Source organism: Panthera pardus, unplaced genomic scaffold, assembly GCF_024362965.1.
Source record: "Panthera pardus isolate Hobbes unplaced genomic scaffold, ASM2436296v1 HiC_scaffold_15, whole genome shotgun sequence".
Lineage (NCBI taxonomy): Eukaryota > Metazoa > Chordata > Mammalia > Carnivora > Felidae > Panthera > Panthera pardus.
The window spans coordinates 10,806,212-10,823,179 of record NW_026526710.1 but is presented as its reverse complement, the minus strand read 5'-3'; the positions used below and the strand labels follow the sequence as shown (position 1 = coordinate 10,823,179).

The 16,968-nt window shown below is 45.4% G+C and overlaps 1 protein-coding gene across 16 annotated transcripts in view; it reads left to right on the top strand.

Annotated features, from left to right (window-relative positions):
• CIT (citron rho-interacting serine/threonine kinase) overlaps positions 1 to 16,968 on the top strand; it is a 171,834-nt gene that overhangs the window by 88,205 nt on the left and 66,661 nt on the right. For 13 of the 16 annotated variants that reach the window (XM_019467299.2, XM_019467300.2, XM_019467302.2 and 10 more), the window contains 6 exons: positions 595 to 735; positions 2,533 to 2,658; positions 6,029 to 6,124; positions 11,031 to 11,147; positions 12,138 to 12,247; positions 13,255 to 13,429. In XM_019467299.2, the coding sequence (XP_019322844.2) occupies positions 595 to 735; positions 2,533 to 2,658; positions 6,029 to 6,124; positions 11,031 to 11,147; positions 12,138 to 12,247; positions 13,255 to 13,429 (765 nt within the window). The remainder of the gene's footprint in view (positions 1 to 594; positions 736 to 2,532; positions 2,659 to 6,028; positions 6,125 to 11,030; positions 11,148 to 12,137; positions 12,248 to 13,254; positions 13,430 to 16,968) is intronic. The other 3 variants (XM_019467306.2, XM_019467305.2, XM_053902092.1) reach the window with 1 other exon arrangement.

Here is a 16,968-nt window from a genome sequence, read left to right as displayed (position 1 = left end):
TATAGTTAAGACCCAAATGAAAATTAACTTCCAAAGGTTTAGCTGTTTTTTTTTTTCAAGCACAGATTTATGAATTACCAGTGCATCTGTGGCTGTTGTATCCTTTGACAGGTATTTATTTGAAAAAAAAGTTTAAAGTATAGGTTTTATTTTGTTTTCTTATAAAAGTAGTAAAAAAAAAAATCCCTAATTAGCAAAGGAGATAATTAAGTAAGGTGAAAATTAATGCTGTGAGGCATTAACACCTGGGCAGATAAGTCCACTAGACCCTTTTTGTTTACATTTACTACGTTGCACTGAAGCTAAGGTACTAATGATCATCAGATACACCTTTATCTGCGCACCCCAAGAAGGAAAAATTGCTGTCCATTTTAACTGTAAGATGCATTCCAAATTCAGTGATGTTCAAAATATATATAAGTGCGCTTGGGCATAGACAAAAATACAGAATCAAGTGAATGTTTACAGGTTTTGAAAAGGGATATGATACATATATACTTCGTATTACCTGACTTTTCTTGTTGAGGAGATTGTCACCATCTTTTCGTGTGAGTAAATCTGGCCATCTGTCTCCTGTCCCTCCTCTCCGGGCAGGCTGTAAAAGCCAGCACAGAGGCCACTGAGCTGCTGCAGAATATCCGCCAGGCAAAGGAGCGAGCCGAGCGTGAGCTGGAGAAGCTGCAGAACCGTGAGGACTCCTCTGAAGGCATAAAAAAGAAGCTGGTGGAGGCCGAGGTGAGCAGGGGACCTCAGCCCGCGGTGGACTGAGCCTGGGTCCCGGTGTGGCCGCCTGTGAGCTGCTGACCAGCTTTGGGCCGTGTGGAGGGAAAGACACTGCAGAACCACCTCTCGCTTATGTCTGACCAAACCACTTTCCCTTCTGCAAATCCTTTGAAGCCTGAGAGGAGTGGCAATGTTTTCCCCAAAAGGGAAAAAGAGATGGGTCACAGCAGCTTCAGGTAGAAAGATGTTCTGCTAAAAGCTTTGCCTTTCTGTTTTCCTCGGACCTCACTATGCTGCGAGGATTTATGTTCAGTAGATGAAGTGTAATTCCATCCTGAGTTTTCTTCCCTCTGCACCCTTGTTTTTCCTTGCCTCTTCCCCATGGTGTTAATGACATTATTTTTCAAGGCTTCACCTGTTACCCATGTGTCGATGGCCCCCAGGCCTAGATTTTGGGCCTCTTCTCTCCCTCGAATTCTTTGTTGTTGTTGTTGTTGTTGTTGAAATCTTTGAAATAATTATACAGGGAACACATGAGTATCATCTTGTTGTAAAAAATTTGAACAGTAGTGAAGAATATAGAATAAAAAGTAACACTTGCCCTTCACTCCGCCTCCCCGCCGCCGCCGCCTCGGTGATGGTTCCACAGAACAGATCGGAGTTGATTTAACCATCCCCCCACCCTGTTGCTGGGCCCTCTGCTTTCCCTGCCTCGGTGCCGGCTGGTGCATCAACTCTAGAATGAACTCAGTATCTTCCCCCACGAGTGGGGCTCCCTTCTTAATCTCCTCATGCCAGCCAGGGCCACTGTCATTTATCTGGTCACCCCCTGGCTTGAAACTTTGACATCGTTGACTTCTCCTTGCTCCCCTGCCATTCAGTGAGCCACTCAGTCCTATAAATCCAGCCACGCTGTCTCCCCCTGCACCTCCCCTTCACCCCTGCTTGCCGTTTCTGTGGGCCTCCTCGTGGTCCAGGCCTTCTTTCCCTTAGATGAGCACACTAAGTAATTTCTTGGCCCTCCGCTCCCCATCTTCCCTTCCCCCCAGCTGGCTCATATGATATAAGGCTCATGGGCCTCAACACAAGGCTCATCAGCACCCCCTGCCCCATCCCAAAGCTTTTAGAGCTTCTCTATGCCCTGCTTGCACCCCTCAGCTTGGTACATGAGACTCTGAACCATTTGACTCACAAGTGCCCCCTTTCAGTTTTTCTGCTACTCTGTCCCCTAAAGCATCTTATGCTGAGCCATGGGAGGCTTCGCCTCGGCCTAAACTGGCTGCCTACCCCTCCGTATTTCTGCTAATGCATCTGCCTTCATCCGAAGGGCCTTCCACCCTCACCTCCCACCCTCCGCCCTCCAAAGCTCACATCTCTGTGACTTCTCCCTTCAGCTTTCGGTGAAAAGGCCTCTCTCCTGCCTGCAGCCTCCCACAGCACTCTGTACCTATTTTCTGTATGGCCCTTCCCCGTCTTAACCTATATTATGTTTCTTTGTGTTTGTCTTATCTTTTCCAAGGGCAGGAATTATGTCGGCTTCGCCTCCGTATTTTCCGTGATGCCTAGTGTGATACTTTGCAGATAGTAGGTGCTTGGTAAATATTTGAATGAATGAATGCACTCTTGTAACCCACACAACCGAGTACTTGGATTCTAGAAATCTTATTTTTTCTCACTGTTGCTTCGGATGCCCGAGACTTCTCTTCCTGCCTTGCGCGTATGCTTCTCGAGGCCGCTCTCCCTCGGTGCAGGCGCTATGCCCATAGCGGTTACTCCATTAAAACTCTCTGATTGATTCATGATCTACAGGAACGCCGCCATTCTCTGGAGAACAAGGTAAAGAGGCTAGAGACCATGGAGCGTAGAGAAAACAGACTGAAGGATGACATCCAGACAAAATCCCAACAGATCCAGCAGATGGCTGATAAAATTCTGGTGAGCAGGAACAAAAGCTGAAAAGTTAAAAGACCAACAGGTTAGAGGTTGCAGAGGGAAGGGGGTGAAAAGAAGAACGGCCTGCCGTCAACAGGGGAGGTATCTCCGAGTAGGCGAATGGAGAGAAGTGGTTTCAGTGTCTGCCACATTCCTAGGATAGCACGAATAACGAAATGTCGGACGTTTCAGCACCGGTAACAGATCCGTAATTATTACTTTTCTGCTCTGTTTGCTACTGCCTGACATTTTAAAAACACGAACGCGCATCCTCTGTCATTTCCGTTAAACGTTTTTACGGGAGCATTTACGTACCACCATCAGCAGAGTTTTGTATGGCTGTTAACTTTGCGAGGCCAACTTAAAAAAAAAAAAAACAAAAACAGCAGGGATTTAGACCTTTAAGACCAAAGCCCAGGTTTTTGCTTTTGGAGAAGAAAGAAATTAGTCACGCAGGGTTGTTTTTCTCAGAGTAGTATTTGTCATAGATCCGTGTTCACCCACTCACTCTCTCTGCCACATTCCGTTATTAGGATTGTTCCCCGCCCCCCTCCTTAATTTCCTTAGATGTAGCAGGTCTTTTTTTAGGTTTGTAAATCATCATGATTCTGTTTTCGGCTCTGGTGACCAGATTAACTTCATCAAGGAAGCCTGGCTCTGGGAGTACTTGCAGATGTGTTGCAGTTTTGTCCCAGGCAGGTGAACTTTTTGAAAGGACTGTCCTTGGATCTCAGTCCCCAAGCCAGGAATGTGTGCCCCGTTTGGGAGTCTTAGTGATGACATGGAGTCTGTTCATGGTCCCTTCCCCCTGCCCCTAGGGGACCCTCTGGGGTGGGTGACTGTTCCTTTCTGCCATAAGGAGGCGAGGCGGTGAGCAGGGCCCTGCACCTCTCTCTGTCATCTCTGCATCACTTCTGGGAATTGAGTCACCTGCAGCCAAATGAACTCAAGAATGGCCAACTTACAGGCCTGCCCTTAATACCAAAACTACCCCCAAGCCCTTCAAAACTTTGCCTGTCTATGTTTGCATATATGCACGAAGATACGGATGCTCTTGAGCAAACAGGTGAAAGAGAGATTGGTTAAATTGTTTTGCCTTGACACACAGTCTTCGTATATACGTCTGCACACAGAGGCAAATGTGACCGTTAGTCTGCCCTTTCTGTTCTCTTGTTCCCTCATCAGAGTTTCTCTTGGCGATTGTCAAGTGTGTGAATTTTATCGTGAGTAAAATTAGATCCCACCAAGATCCCACCACTCTATCCCTTGCTTGGTGCAAACAAAGTGGTTAAGTCTCTTGTGGTTGCAAAGTGTTTCTCTGTTTAATGGCGATGTGTTCATTCATTCATTCAACAAATATTTAATGAGCTTCTACTATGTGCCAAGCACTGTTCTAGGAGCTGGAAATGTAGCAGCGAACAACAGTGTTTGCATAGCAGGACCGAAGAGTCTGATCTTATACATATAAGCAAAGTTAACATTTTAAAAAAATGACAACAACAACAAAAAATGCCAAACCACCAAGAAATCAGATTTAGGATATCTACTTTTCCAAAGATTCACTTGCAATTAAAATGTAGGAGCATAGACTTCTCTGGACTTTTGGATTCTGTGTTGTAAACTGCCATTCATACATAGATCAGAAACTGGGTGTTAAAAGTTCTCAGGTTCAGGTATCTGAGCATTTGACCTATTTTTAGATTCTGCTTTCCGTTCCTGTGCTGTCTTAGGAGGACTGAAACTAAGAAAAGATGATTATCAAGTGATTCCTAACATAAAGAAAGAGCAAAACAGATTTCTTTGTTCAAGGGTATCTTGCCACCTGCCCAAGCACCTTTGTGGTTGTGCCTTCATTTATCGGAAAGTGCCTGTTGCTCAAGAACCATGTGCTGACAGGCTGTGAAATATCCAGGACACGGGCAAAGGAGGTCCTTAATACTGTTATATAATGATGGTGCTTGGAAACAGATCCCCAAATGTCAATTGCTTTAAAATATTTGCTATTCTGATAAGACTTTTCACAACAGGTAATTGGGGTTCTCATGACAGCAAAATCTTTTGCTTAAATGGAAGAAGTCATTGCAGGAGATCCTTTAGTGCACATAAAGCCCTTAAAGTATGTTTTTATTAATTAAAATCCTGTTTACATTCAACTTTTCAAGATCACATCTGTTGCATTGCAATAGATCTTGTGCACCTGCTCTTAAAATTGAACACTTTACTGGCCCCCGAAGCAAAGTCAGTGCTGTAGACTTTAGAATTTCAAAAGCTTAATCAGTAACATTTTATGTGCATGTGAATCTGAAAGTATTTTTTCCCCATTTTATGGGCACATCCTGTATAATTTCCTCATTCTTCAGAATGCTCATAATTACTTCCACTTCAAGGAAAAATTTCAAAACAATGTGAAGAGATGAAAACTTGGAGTGATAACTTTTGATATTAGTAATTAACTAATGGGTCCAGATTCACAAGAATTAATGTAGATGCAGATATCTGCAGTTTACAGAGTGTTTCAGTGGATTGAATGCCACCTTTTGTAAGAATCAGTTTATGATACATTAGCAAATGAATTGGTATAATTTCCAAATGAATTACAATTTTGTTTAAAAGCAGAAATCTTAGAATGAAGGGAACATTGAATCCAAACTATTTATATTCCTCCAAATTCTCTTCCCATCTTTAATATATACGCATACATATTTACGTCATTATTATCAGTGTATTTTATGTTCTACTGTTTCCATTAGCTCTGTATCCTATAAACGTGATATGATGTGAATGTCCCCAGACAGTCACATTCTCCACACGCCAGTTAAAAAAAAGAAAAAAAAATCATTCCAACTTCCAAGTGTTTGAACTGTAACATTAGTTTTCTTCACAGCTAGGGCTCTTGAGCAGTCATGTTGATAATCAGGAAAATATAAAATATTTTTTATCATAAAAATGCAATTTGGAAGTTAAAAGAAATTAAAGATACTTTTCTCATTTAAGGGACAGTGAAAATGGCCTGAGGCTCAAGACAGTGGTCAGGGGCTTTGTGCTGCACTAAACTCTCAAATGTTGCCTTGTGACTGTCATTTCTCTGTGCACAGGTGAAGAGCTGCCTTTGTTTGTCTGACCTGTCACACTGACAGAGTTCTGATCCCAGCCCACCAGCTATGTGTGTATGTGTGTGATTACTTGGACCTGGAAAACCCAGGGCCAAGGATGGGTGGTGGTTTCCTTCCCAAGAGCCTTAGGGCTAGTAACGAAGGAACACGTGCCTGTTGCTTGTGGTACCGGTGCCAGAGTCATGTTTCCTGTGAATGTCTACACACATGAGCTATGTCTTCCCCTTTGCACACCTGACCGCCTGTTCTTTTGTGTCCAGGAGCTGGAGGAGAAGCACCGCGAGGCCCAGGTCTCAGCCCAGCACCTAGAGGTGCACCTGAAACAGAAAGAACAGCACTACGAAGAAAAAATTAAAGTAAAGACACTTTCTGATCTCCCCCAGCATTCTTCCTATGGCACGACATAGCTTCCTGGGCACTTTGGGTCACTTCTTGCTAGACTAGAGGACTGTTTGGGGTGAATGCTGTCCTCAGGCCATGTGGGTGGTTTCGGGGTGTTACCCATGTGGGGGTCTTGATATGCAATGTTCAAAAACAATTTTTTAAAAAAATTTGTTATTAGTCTCAGTTCTGTCTTTAACATATTTTCACCCCACTGTCATTTGGTCCATGGTAATTTAGATTTAGCCACAGACTCACCATTCTTTGCTTTTAATTTCCTTCCGGCATCTCAGACCTGATCCTTTTCCTTTTGTTTAAAGCATATCCCAGATGACTTTCTTGAGTGAAGACCTGCTGGTGACAAGTTCTCTGTTCTGTGTGTCTGAAAGAATCTTTGTATCATCCTCATTCTTGAAAGGTGTTTTGACTGGGGACAGAATTCTGCGTTGGCAGTGATTTCTTAGAACATCCTTTGAAAATAACATCCCATCGACTTTTGGCTTCTATTATTGCTAATGAGAAGTCAGCTGTCAGTCTAACTGTTGCTTACTTTGAAAGTGTTGATCTTTTTTCTTTGGCTGGTTTTAAAATTTTGCTCTGTCTTTTGTTTTCTAAAGTTTTTGGTGTGATGCATCTAAATGCAGATTTATTATTTATCTTGCTTGAGATAAACAGGACTTTTAAATATATTGGTATCTTTTAAATTTAACAAAATTTTTTTAATGTTTAGTTTTGAGAGAGAGACAGAGGCAGAGTGCAAGTGGCGGAGGGACAGAAAGAGACAGGGAGACACAGAATCTGAAGCAGGCTCCAGGCGTTGAGCTGTCAGCACAGAGCCGGACCCAGGGCTTGAACACATGAACCGTGAGATCATGACCCGAGCCGGAGTTGGATGCTTAACTGACTGAGCCACCCAGGTGCCCCTATCTTTTATCAATTCTGGAAAATCACTGGTCACTATATCTCCCATATTGTCTCTTCTCCTTCCTTCTTCCTTTTTGAGAATTTGAGTAGGCATCGCCTCTAACTTTTTTCATATTTTTCCATTTCTTTCTCTTTTGGTGCACATTGTGGGTAAGTTCTGGCTGATTTTCTAGTTTACTAATTCTTACCTGTCAAATCTGCTGTTAAACCTACCAGTGAGTTTTACATTTCAGTTACTGTATTTTTGGTTTCTAAACCTTTTATTTGGCTCTTTTGCAAGTTTACTAGATTATTTAAGACAATAATTTTCTATTCCCTACATTCATTTTAAAGCTTGTCTTCTGTTTCTTTAAACACATTAGCATAGTTTTTTATGTTCTTTATCTGATAATTCCAATATCTGTTCTGTCTGAAGGTCTGTTTCTGCTCCACTGTTTTTCTTCGTTGTTTCTCATGGTGCCTGTCTTCTTGTGTGCTTGGTCAGCTGCTCATTTTCCTTTGAAAATTATTAATGAGAATTCTTTGAGACTTTGAACGCAGATGTGTGCCCCCTTTGGGAGTGGTTCTGGGCTCAGATTTCTCTATCTTCTTACTCTTTGAAGCTATTAAAAATGAAGCTCGAGTTTATTTGGTTCAGCAAATGCCTCAAGTTAAAAACAGCTTGTGTCCTTCTTAACTCTCCAGGTTTCTGCTTTCACTTAGGATTTTAGTATCTAGTTTCTTACTCTCTTGCCAACTTTTGGGAAAATGTTTTCTGTATTTTATCTAGTATTTTAAATCATTTTCCATAGAAGAGCTGTTAAATTCAGTTATTATTTCAATTGTTGAAATTATTATTTCAATTCAATTATTATTAATTCACTGATCAGAAAAAACGCGAGCTTATCTGTTTCCTTTTAAAAGCACATCACATTTTCATTATGTTTTTGGACAAAGTCTTTAACTCAGTTTTTGTGTTCCTGAGAATCAGACCTTGGTCATTACATCTCAAATATTGCCTCTTCTGCTTCCAAATCAGACAATTAAAGGAGGCTTTTAATTTTTTGATGATCCTGTTATTGATTCGGTTGGTCTTTTCTGTTCCTTTTTTGGAGAACCAAACACGTACATGCCCACGCAGTATCAGCATCGTCACCACCCTGGTCATCCCCCTGTCCCCCCCTTTTTTTTGTTTTTGTTTTTGTTTTTGTTTTTGTTTTTGTTTTTACCCCTGGTGTTACTTTTGGTTATTTTTAATTAAAAAAAAAAAATACAGAGGGGTGCCTGGGTAGCTTAGTCGGTTAAGCATCCGACTTCGGCTCAGGTCATGAACTCGTGGTCTGTGAGTTTGAGCCTTGCGTCAGGCTCTGTGCTGACAGTCGGAGCTTGGAGCCTGCTTCGGATTCTGTGTCTCCCCCTCTATCTGCCCCTCCTCTGCTCATGCTCTGTCTCTCTCCCTCTCGAAAATAAACAAACATTAAAAAAAATTTTTTTTAATACAGAAAATTAACCCAGAAGTGACCTCAATGTGTTGTAGTATGACCCCCTACTCAGTGTATTTTAAACTTTATATACCAGTCCTTTTGGTTTGCGTTCTTACAGGCTTCCCAACTTTTACCTTTGGAATAAACCAACTTCCAGAAAATTGTGAGAATGCAGTCCACTAGCACCTGTGCACGATGAAAATAACCATTCTTAAAATTCATTCTGGGGCCGCCTGGGTGGCTCAGTCGGTTAAGTGTCTGACTCCTGATATTGGCTCAGGTCATGATCTCACGGTTTGTGGGTTCGAGCCCCACATCGGGCTCTGTGCTAAATGTGGAGTCTGCTTGAGATTCTCTCTCTCTCTCTTTCTCTCAACTCTCTCTGTCCCACCCCTGCCTGCACATGCACACGTTCTCTCCCTCTCAAATAAATACATGTAAAAAAAATTAATTCTGTAATTTGGGTGAGTATATTGACCTTCCTGTCCAAAAGCCATGTTCTGTCTTAAATTGCTATAAATGTCTACAGTGGTTCTCCTATTTCAAGTTCCTTGCTTCCCCCCCCACCCCCCCGTGCATCTTTCCTCTTGTTCCTTCTGCCAGTTTAACCCTATCAGAGCCGAGGTGCGTGAGTTCTTGATCGAGGCCTGTTCCTCTATACCTCTCATTGGTATCCATCACGGTGCAGAGCTGAGGTTTTATTCTGAGCAGAGTCATCCTGCAAATGTGCTTCGTTGCTTTAGCACCTGATAAGCAGGAGCATACCTGGTCCAGATACTGTGTGGTCTCCACAGCCTTCTAGATGGGAAGAACTTTGCTTGATGGATCCTGGGGAATGTTATGGAAAGACTTGTTTTCTTCTGTCTTCCCTACTGGGAATCTTTATGAAACCATTTCTTTTTAGCCTGCTCTGCTTTGTGCTTCCTGTTTCCAGCCTCTCTAAGGCCATTTTAGTCATAATTCTGATCATACCCTAGATTCTGTCCTTTTCTTGTTCGTAATTTTAGAATCACACCCCGCCATCCTAGAGAACGGGCCACTTATCCTGTTGAGCTGCTCCCCTCCTCCCTTGACCTGTCCTCCACCTTTTGTTCTTCTCCACAAACTCTCATTCTATTTTTTTCATCAGTCGGTTCTAGTTTAAAGCCCTCTTTGAAATCTGTTCTTTCCTTTCTGTATCATGCGAACCCCCTCCCTGCTGACTGGCTCTTTTTAGGGATGACATCCCATGAGCTACGAAGGTCCCTTCACAATAGACATTGTGGGAAAGGCCGATTTCAATCCCCTCTGTGACCCCAATTCTTTCAGCTTCTTCCCAATATCAGAAGCAGTTGGTGTCATTCAGAAAAGGCAGAGTGGATTCTCTGTGTTGAGAAATACAGGGCAGTGGTCAAAGGCTCGGGCAAGTTATGTGACGTCGTCTTCCTTTTTCTCCTTTCTTTCTCACTCGTTGTTTTGGCAACTGGTCGGGCTGTGTGTGCCTCGCGGAACATTAGATCAAGCTGGTAGATGGTGACACCATTACTGTTTTATTTTTTCCTCTTGGGAACAGTAGGTGCTTGCAGTGGCGTTCTCGGCCCTGAGAACACATGATTTCTCTTCCCCTGAGAAAAGGTTTCTCTTTCCAGTGCCTTCCCCCCCACCAACTCCCAGCTGGATCAGAGGAAAGAACAGAGGAAAGAGGCTTTTTTTTTTCCTCTCTCTCTTTTATGTTGTCTTTTCAAACTATTGACTCTCCACCTACTTTATCGGTGGGCAGAATCCTCCTGTCTGCGTCTCTTTCTGAACATCAGCCTTGGTCACATGGACGCCCTCGGCTTTCAGCTTTGTGTCCTTCCGTACACAGCCTTGGAGATATCTAGATTAAATCTGCACAGATTAAGAGCAGGCAGTGTTCTGAAAACTGGTGCATTGACTACGATAGAGTTGTCCTGAGGTAATATCTGCAGATTGTAAACTCTGGGGAGAGAGCTTTTTTTCTCTCATTTTGGAGTCTCCTTCCACTGAGGATATACCTCTTTTGAGTCTTTTTGGCTGCTGATTTTATTTATTTTTTTTGTAATGTTTACTTATTTTTGAGAGAGAGACAGAGCACAAGCAGGGGAGGGGCAGAGAGAGAGGGAGGCACAGAATCCAAAGCAGGTTCCAGGCTCTGAGCTGTCAGCACAGAGTCCCATGCGGGGCTCGAACCCACGAAGTGCGAGATCATGGCCTGAGCCAAAGTCGGGCTGTCAACTGACTGAGCCACCCAGGCACCCCTGGCTGCTGATTTTAAAATAAGTTCTTAGCTCAAGTCTGCTATTACTTGCCATTTGATGGTCATATCTGACTTCTTACCCTCGTCCCAGCTCATAAGCAAACTCCTAGTCTCCCTCTTTGCCCCAGAACTTTCTTGGCCTCTTCATTCCTCCTCTTTCTTTTCCCGAGTGCCCCTGGTTAGTCTACCCTGTTCAACTTTGCTACTCAGGACACTGATTTCTTTTGTTTCTCATAGGTGTTGGACAACCAGATAAAGAAAGACCTGGCCGATAAAGAGACTCTGGAGAATCTGATGCAGAGACACGAAGAGGAGGCCCACGAGAAGGGCAAAATTCTCAGTGAGCAGAAGGCGGTAGGTATAAGGAATCACAAAGCCAGTTTTCAAAGGAGGGTTTTTGAAACATGCCTGGAATCACACACACGCAAGGGGAGTCCGTTCCAGCTGATGAATTATTCTTCCTGCTTAATCCTGTGGAGTTCCTTGCCCACAGAAGGTTCTCTGCAGCTCCTTCCTCTCCTAAAAGCAGTAGGGGTGGTGGCTCAGGGTGGCCAATTTTGCCTTTCATACTCTTCTTGAAGGACTCACACTGGTCTATGATTAGCGTTGTCCTTCACAAGGCCACCTGACAAACCGCCCAGTGGCCCTAGGTCATCCTTAAGTGCCTCCTTCCTACGCGCATTCGCTGCTTTCCTTCCTAACCCGTGTAGGCGTGGGTTTTAGAAACCTTCCACTCCTCAGGTTCACCTGTGGTGCTTGTTAATCCACCTGCGACCTCAGACCCCACAGGGACTTGTCACATCAGAGTCTCTAAGGGAGGGTCCTGGGAAGTTGTATTTTTAACCAGCACCTTCCCCTCCTCCTCCCTGATTCTTATGATTTATTAAGTTGGCAAAGCTTTGATGTAGAGTATCTAGGCAACGGTGGCCGGGTATGGAGGGATCGCTTAGAAAACGACAGCCCCATGGGCGATGAGAAACATGAGTTTGCAGGTTCAAGTTAGAGGCTCTGGCAGGCCCAGGGCCCATGCAGATGACACAGGGTTTAATGAGGCCTGCTTCTTCACAGAATGACGGGTTCCTAAGTTGGTCCTTCTATGTGGTTTTAATGCAGGCGGCTTGGGTAGTGTGGGGATGTGTCATCTCTGTTGGAGAAAACTGAGTGCCATTGTCTGGGCAGTAAGACCTGTGACCCTCAGGGTACAGTCCAGTCACCTCCCTTGTTACCTCTGGTCAGATCGCCTACATTTCAGAGGAGCCTTTTACCCGGCCCCACGGCCTGAGTTAATCTCATTCTGGTAGAACTGTCTGTGTGTGAGGTTTCAAAGGCCGCCCTGTGTTTCAGATGATCAATGCTATGGATTCCAAGATCAGATCCCTGGAACAGAGGATTGTGGAACTCTCAGAAGCCAATAAACTTGCAGCAAACAGCAGTCTTTTTACCCAGAGGAACATGTAAGTATTCACATTCTACCTGCGTGCATGATGACACATTGGTCTTCTCTCCTGGGGCATAAACTTCATTCTTCTGTCTGATGAAGCCAGAGCAGATTTAATTACTTCTGTAGTTTGTCCCAGACCTGGTTATACTTGTGTAACTTTGCCTTCTTTTACATGTCATTCTGCCATGCCCTTTCTTTGGAGCTGGGTTTTCTTAAATACTTCAAATTGCCAACAGATTTCAGAGTGCTTTGCTCTCTCTAATGAGGGCTATTAATAGGTGGCTTTTGGAAAGCTGTGGTCCTTGTTCCCCAGACTTGCCTCCCATGATTAGCCTGGTTGGGCCATCCGTCCCGCTGGTAAGTCAGGCCCGGGGGCATGAGGTTTGTAAGGATTCCCCGTGTTCTAGGAGAACTTTGATTTTAATCTTCTCCCCCAAAGAATTAGCATCTCCGGGACTTTGTTCCCCCCTTAGATACGTCTCTTGAGAGATCTAAAACATTCCCATTTTCACCTAAACCGGCTTAGTAGGCCGCTTTTGGGTCTTTAAGTCATTCTAGGTTCTGATACTTGTGAGCAGTCTGGTGGGGAGGTGAGCAAGGCCTGTGGACAAGCGGAAGGAGTACCTTCCTTCTCCTCATCGCTCTTTCTTCCCCAGGGCCTGCCTTCATGAGTTTTGGGGCAGTCTTGTACTCTAAAGTGGCCCCTTTCTGCTCCTAGACAGACTCAAAAAAAAAAAGTCTACCATAGGAGGGAAATGTTAGTGTCCCTTGCATCCCCTGGGACCTTCCTGTAGCCAATAGATGAGGGCCTCTGAACAGTGAGGACCGAATGAGCCCCAGCCCCCCAAACTGGGATCATGCACACGAGGCTGAGTCCAGACCAAGCTAACCTGGCAATGACCATCCATGCCCACTTACAGAGACGTGCTGCTCTCTGTTTCTGTGTGCCCCTTCTGAGCGAACGTGCTCACCTCTAACAAGACTGTGATTTTGCTTGGCTCCTCCCACCACCCCCACCAGGAAGGCCCAGGAAGAGATGATTTCAGAACTCAGGCAGCAGAAGTTCTACCTGGAGACACAGGCAGGGAAACTGGAGGCCCAGAACCGAAAGCTGGAGGAGCAGCTGGAGAAAATCAGCCACCAAGACCACAGCGACAAGAACCGGCTGCTGGAGCTGGAGACGAGGCTGAGGGAGGTGAGAGCGAGGGGCCCTCCCCCAGGAGGATTCGCTGGGGGGTGGGGCTCCAAACCCAGCCAGGTGTCAAGCGTCTGTCAGTCAGTATACATACGAGAGGTGTCATGCGTCCCCGATCTGGGTTAGAGTCCCACTTGCACTTGTGAGTTTTGTAACCTTGGGTAGCCTGGTTCTCTCTGCGCTTCAGGTCTCTCATCTGTCAGATGGCCATGATAATGGATCTTCCCGCTAGGGTCACATGAGGATGATGTAAACGGGTGTGTTTTTCAAACTGGAGCCGGGAGGGTAGAGTGATTCCTCCCTTATCCTGATTTAGCAAGGGTCACGAGGGTCATGTATTTGACTGAGTCCATGCTTGGGAGTTTAGCACTCGGGTACGTAGGGTGGCTTCATGACAGTGGAGCGGTCTCCTAGTGACAGCGGAAGATGAAAAGACAAATCTAAATCTTAGGTTTGATGGAAGGTGGTTCACTTCAGAGATATAAGGAAGCTGGGAAACATAGCCAAGTTTTGGGGAGGAAAATACAACACATTTGGTTGTAGACACATTGAGGGTGATTGAGGCTGTGAAGTTACATGTGGAACAGTACTCACTGTGTATTTGTTAAATGCCTTGCTATGTGCCAGCAGTGGTGATAAGACAGACCCCATCTCTGGTCTTGGGGGCTGTCGGCTCGCAGGCAGGGTTGGCTGGTTGGACAGAGGAGTGCAGGAGAGGGGTCGTCGGGAGTAGGACATCCCAGCTGGGAGAGGAGACACAGTTCCCGGAGCCTCGTAGGTCTTGGGTAGTTGTGATGGAATTCTTCAAGGAGCAGATGGTCTCTCTCAAGGAAAAGGCTGTTAAGCAGACAGAGGTCTGAGGACTAACCTTGGGGAATACTCATGGGTTTTTTTTGTACTGCAGCGTGAAAATGAGGCCAGTCCCCCAAAGGACAGGAAAAAAAAATGCATTGTCTCGTGTTTTTCAAGGGTGGTCCAGGTGTACATGGGTCCTTTAGGATCATCTGGTGTGTCTTTTGAAATGCAGATTCCTGGGTCTCTTAGCTTTTTTTGAATGAAATAGGATGTGGGGGGACAGGGGGAGCTGGGATTTGCATTTTTAGCAGTCTCCAGGTGATTCTGACACTTCCAGAATGGTGGTTCTGGGTTGTCCGGAAGCCTTGGATGGTGGTTTAAGTTTTATTATCCAGGCTATATTTTTACTGTTCAGTAAGTTTAACAACATTTCCCTGTGGTGTCAGCCTTAAGAGTGTGAGTGTAAATAACTCCGATTTCTTTGAGCGTGGGAACACTGGCTGTCTTGCCTTCCCTTTCCACAAATGTCTCTCTTACTGCGGCACCTGTCCTGCCTCTGTCGCTCATCTGGACAATTAAAATGCCCCAGGAAAAACGAGTTGCTTTTTTCTTTTCCCTTGAATCTGTTTTTTTTTTTTTTTTTTCCTTTTGAATCGATCCAGCTAGCTCCCCCAAGGAAGGTGGGGTAACCTAGAACGTTTATAGGAGGCTCAGTGCTGTCACACTCCCTGGGAGTTCTGGAGCTTAGCTTTAAACAGAACAAGGCTGGTCCACCTTCTCTGCTGCCTGCTGCTACTGAGTTTGGGGGCAGAGGCCTCTCCACCTTAGAGGGCCCTGGGCCTCCCCGACCCTGTGTGTGCAGTGTGAGGTCTTCCCTAGCGAAGTGTGTGGAGTGGTAAAGGTGCAGGGCCCGGGGGGGGGGGGGGGGGCTCCTCCTGTCTTTGCATGGCGTCCTGCTCACCCACCTCCACATGACTCGCTGTCACCTGCCTCCCTTGGTTCTGCCAAGTGGTCTCGGGGGAGTGTTTCAGCCCGCCGGTGGAGTCACTGCCTGCTCTGACTGCTGGCATATTAATAAGACAAACAGCAAGTAGCAGACTCTTGAGGCAGACTTCTGGGTTCGAAGCCAGCCCCGCCATTGCTGAGCTATGTGACATTTGCTCAGCCACTTAGTGTGTCAGCGCCACAGCGTGCTCGTGTGTCAAATGGAGGTGATAGTAAGCAGTGCCTCCCTCTCTGGGTTGTCACGGGATGAGATGAGCTAAAGGAGTGCCTGGCACCTTGCGGGTGAGCCCCGAGTTCACTGCCATCAGGTCGCCGCCATCTTCACAAGCGGGAGAGCGCAGCCTTGGCTTCAGCTGCCGCTGACTGACTGGCTAAGGGCTCCCAGATCTAGATCGCCAGCCCACACCTTTCTCGTGAGTCTCTGACCCACTGTCCCAGTAGAGGTTAGTTAGACACCTCCACCTGGATGTCTCCCTCGCTGCCCAAGTTCATCACATCAACACCGAATTTCTTACCTTTCTCCTCAGACTGGCTCTTCTCATGTTCCCTGGTGTTCTCTGGCGTAACAGTGGTCTCACTGCGCAGAGCACCTGCCCAGAAGCTCAGGTGTCACTGTCAACTCCCCTCTGTCCTGTGTCTCTTGCCCCACCTCAAATGCAGCACAAAATCTTGTTGGCTCTGTAGGCTTAATCTTTTATAAGCCTTCTCTTCATCCTTAAGGGACTTGGGTGTCACCTTTTCCAGGGACCCTTCTCTGGATAGAACATCTCCTTTGCGTCCCCCTGGCCTTCTTTGTCTAGATCGTCACGTTGTGTACCTCTTGGAAGAACCAGTTAGACAGTGAACTTTCTGAGGGCAGCAGACACCTCTTATTTGCTTGACGTCCCCAAAGTCTGACACAGGGTCTGGTCCCTAGGACAACCTTGTCAGTGTTTGTTAGGTCAGTAGATTAGGCCATGGTCTCCCACATCTTTATGCCTTTGGATGTCTTGGTTCCTCTGCTTGGAATTTTCTTTCCTGTTTGCTCATTTGGCTCCTGTAAATTCTTCAATAAGTACACTCAGAGTTACCTTCTTTATTCTCCACTGTGTGCCCACGACATCCCTACATATTCTGACCGTTACACTTGACCACATATATGGTAATGGTTGGTTTTCATTTCTCCTCCAACTCAGAGGCAGAAACTGTCTTTCCTCTTCATATTCCTTTTTATGTGGAAGTTGCTGAGTAAACTCTTCTTGAATGAATGAAACATTGACTAGATAGAAGGATAGATGGGCAGATGGAGGAAAGAATGATTAGCTCACAATGTGACCTAATGTGGGTTACCTAATGCGAACAAATCAGAGCAGGAATTCATTGAACTGAACAGAATCAATTCAATTGAGTTGAACAGAATTCAATTCTGGTTGTTTCATTTTTATCCCAATTGTAAAGGTGTCCTTGTTACCAATATGGTGTTATTTATAGCCATTTACTTTTAAATGCTTTTTTTGTATTATTTTTTTTAAATTTTAGAGCATGAGTGGGGAAGAGAGGCGGGGGGGGGGGCAGGGAGAGAGAGAATGAGAGAGAGAGAGAGAGAGAGATTGGAAGGGAGGGAGAATCGCAAGCAGGCTCCATGCTCAGTGTGGAGCCCGACGCAGGGCTCGATCCCACAACCCTGGGATCATGACCTGAGTCAAAATTAGAAGTTGGGCGCTCAACTGACTGAGCCACCCAAGCACCCCTTAAATGCT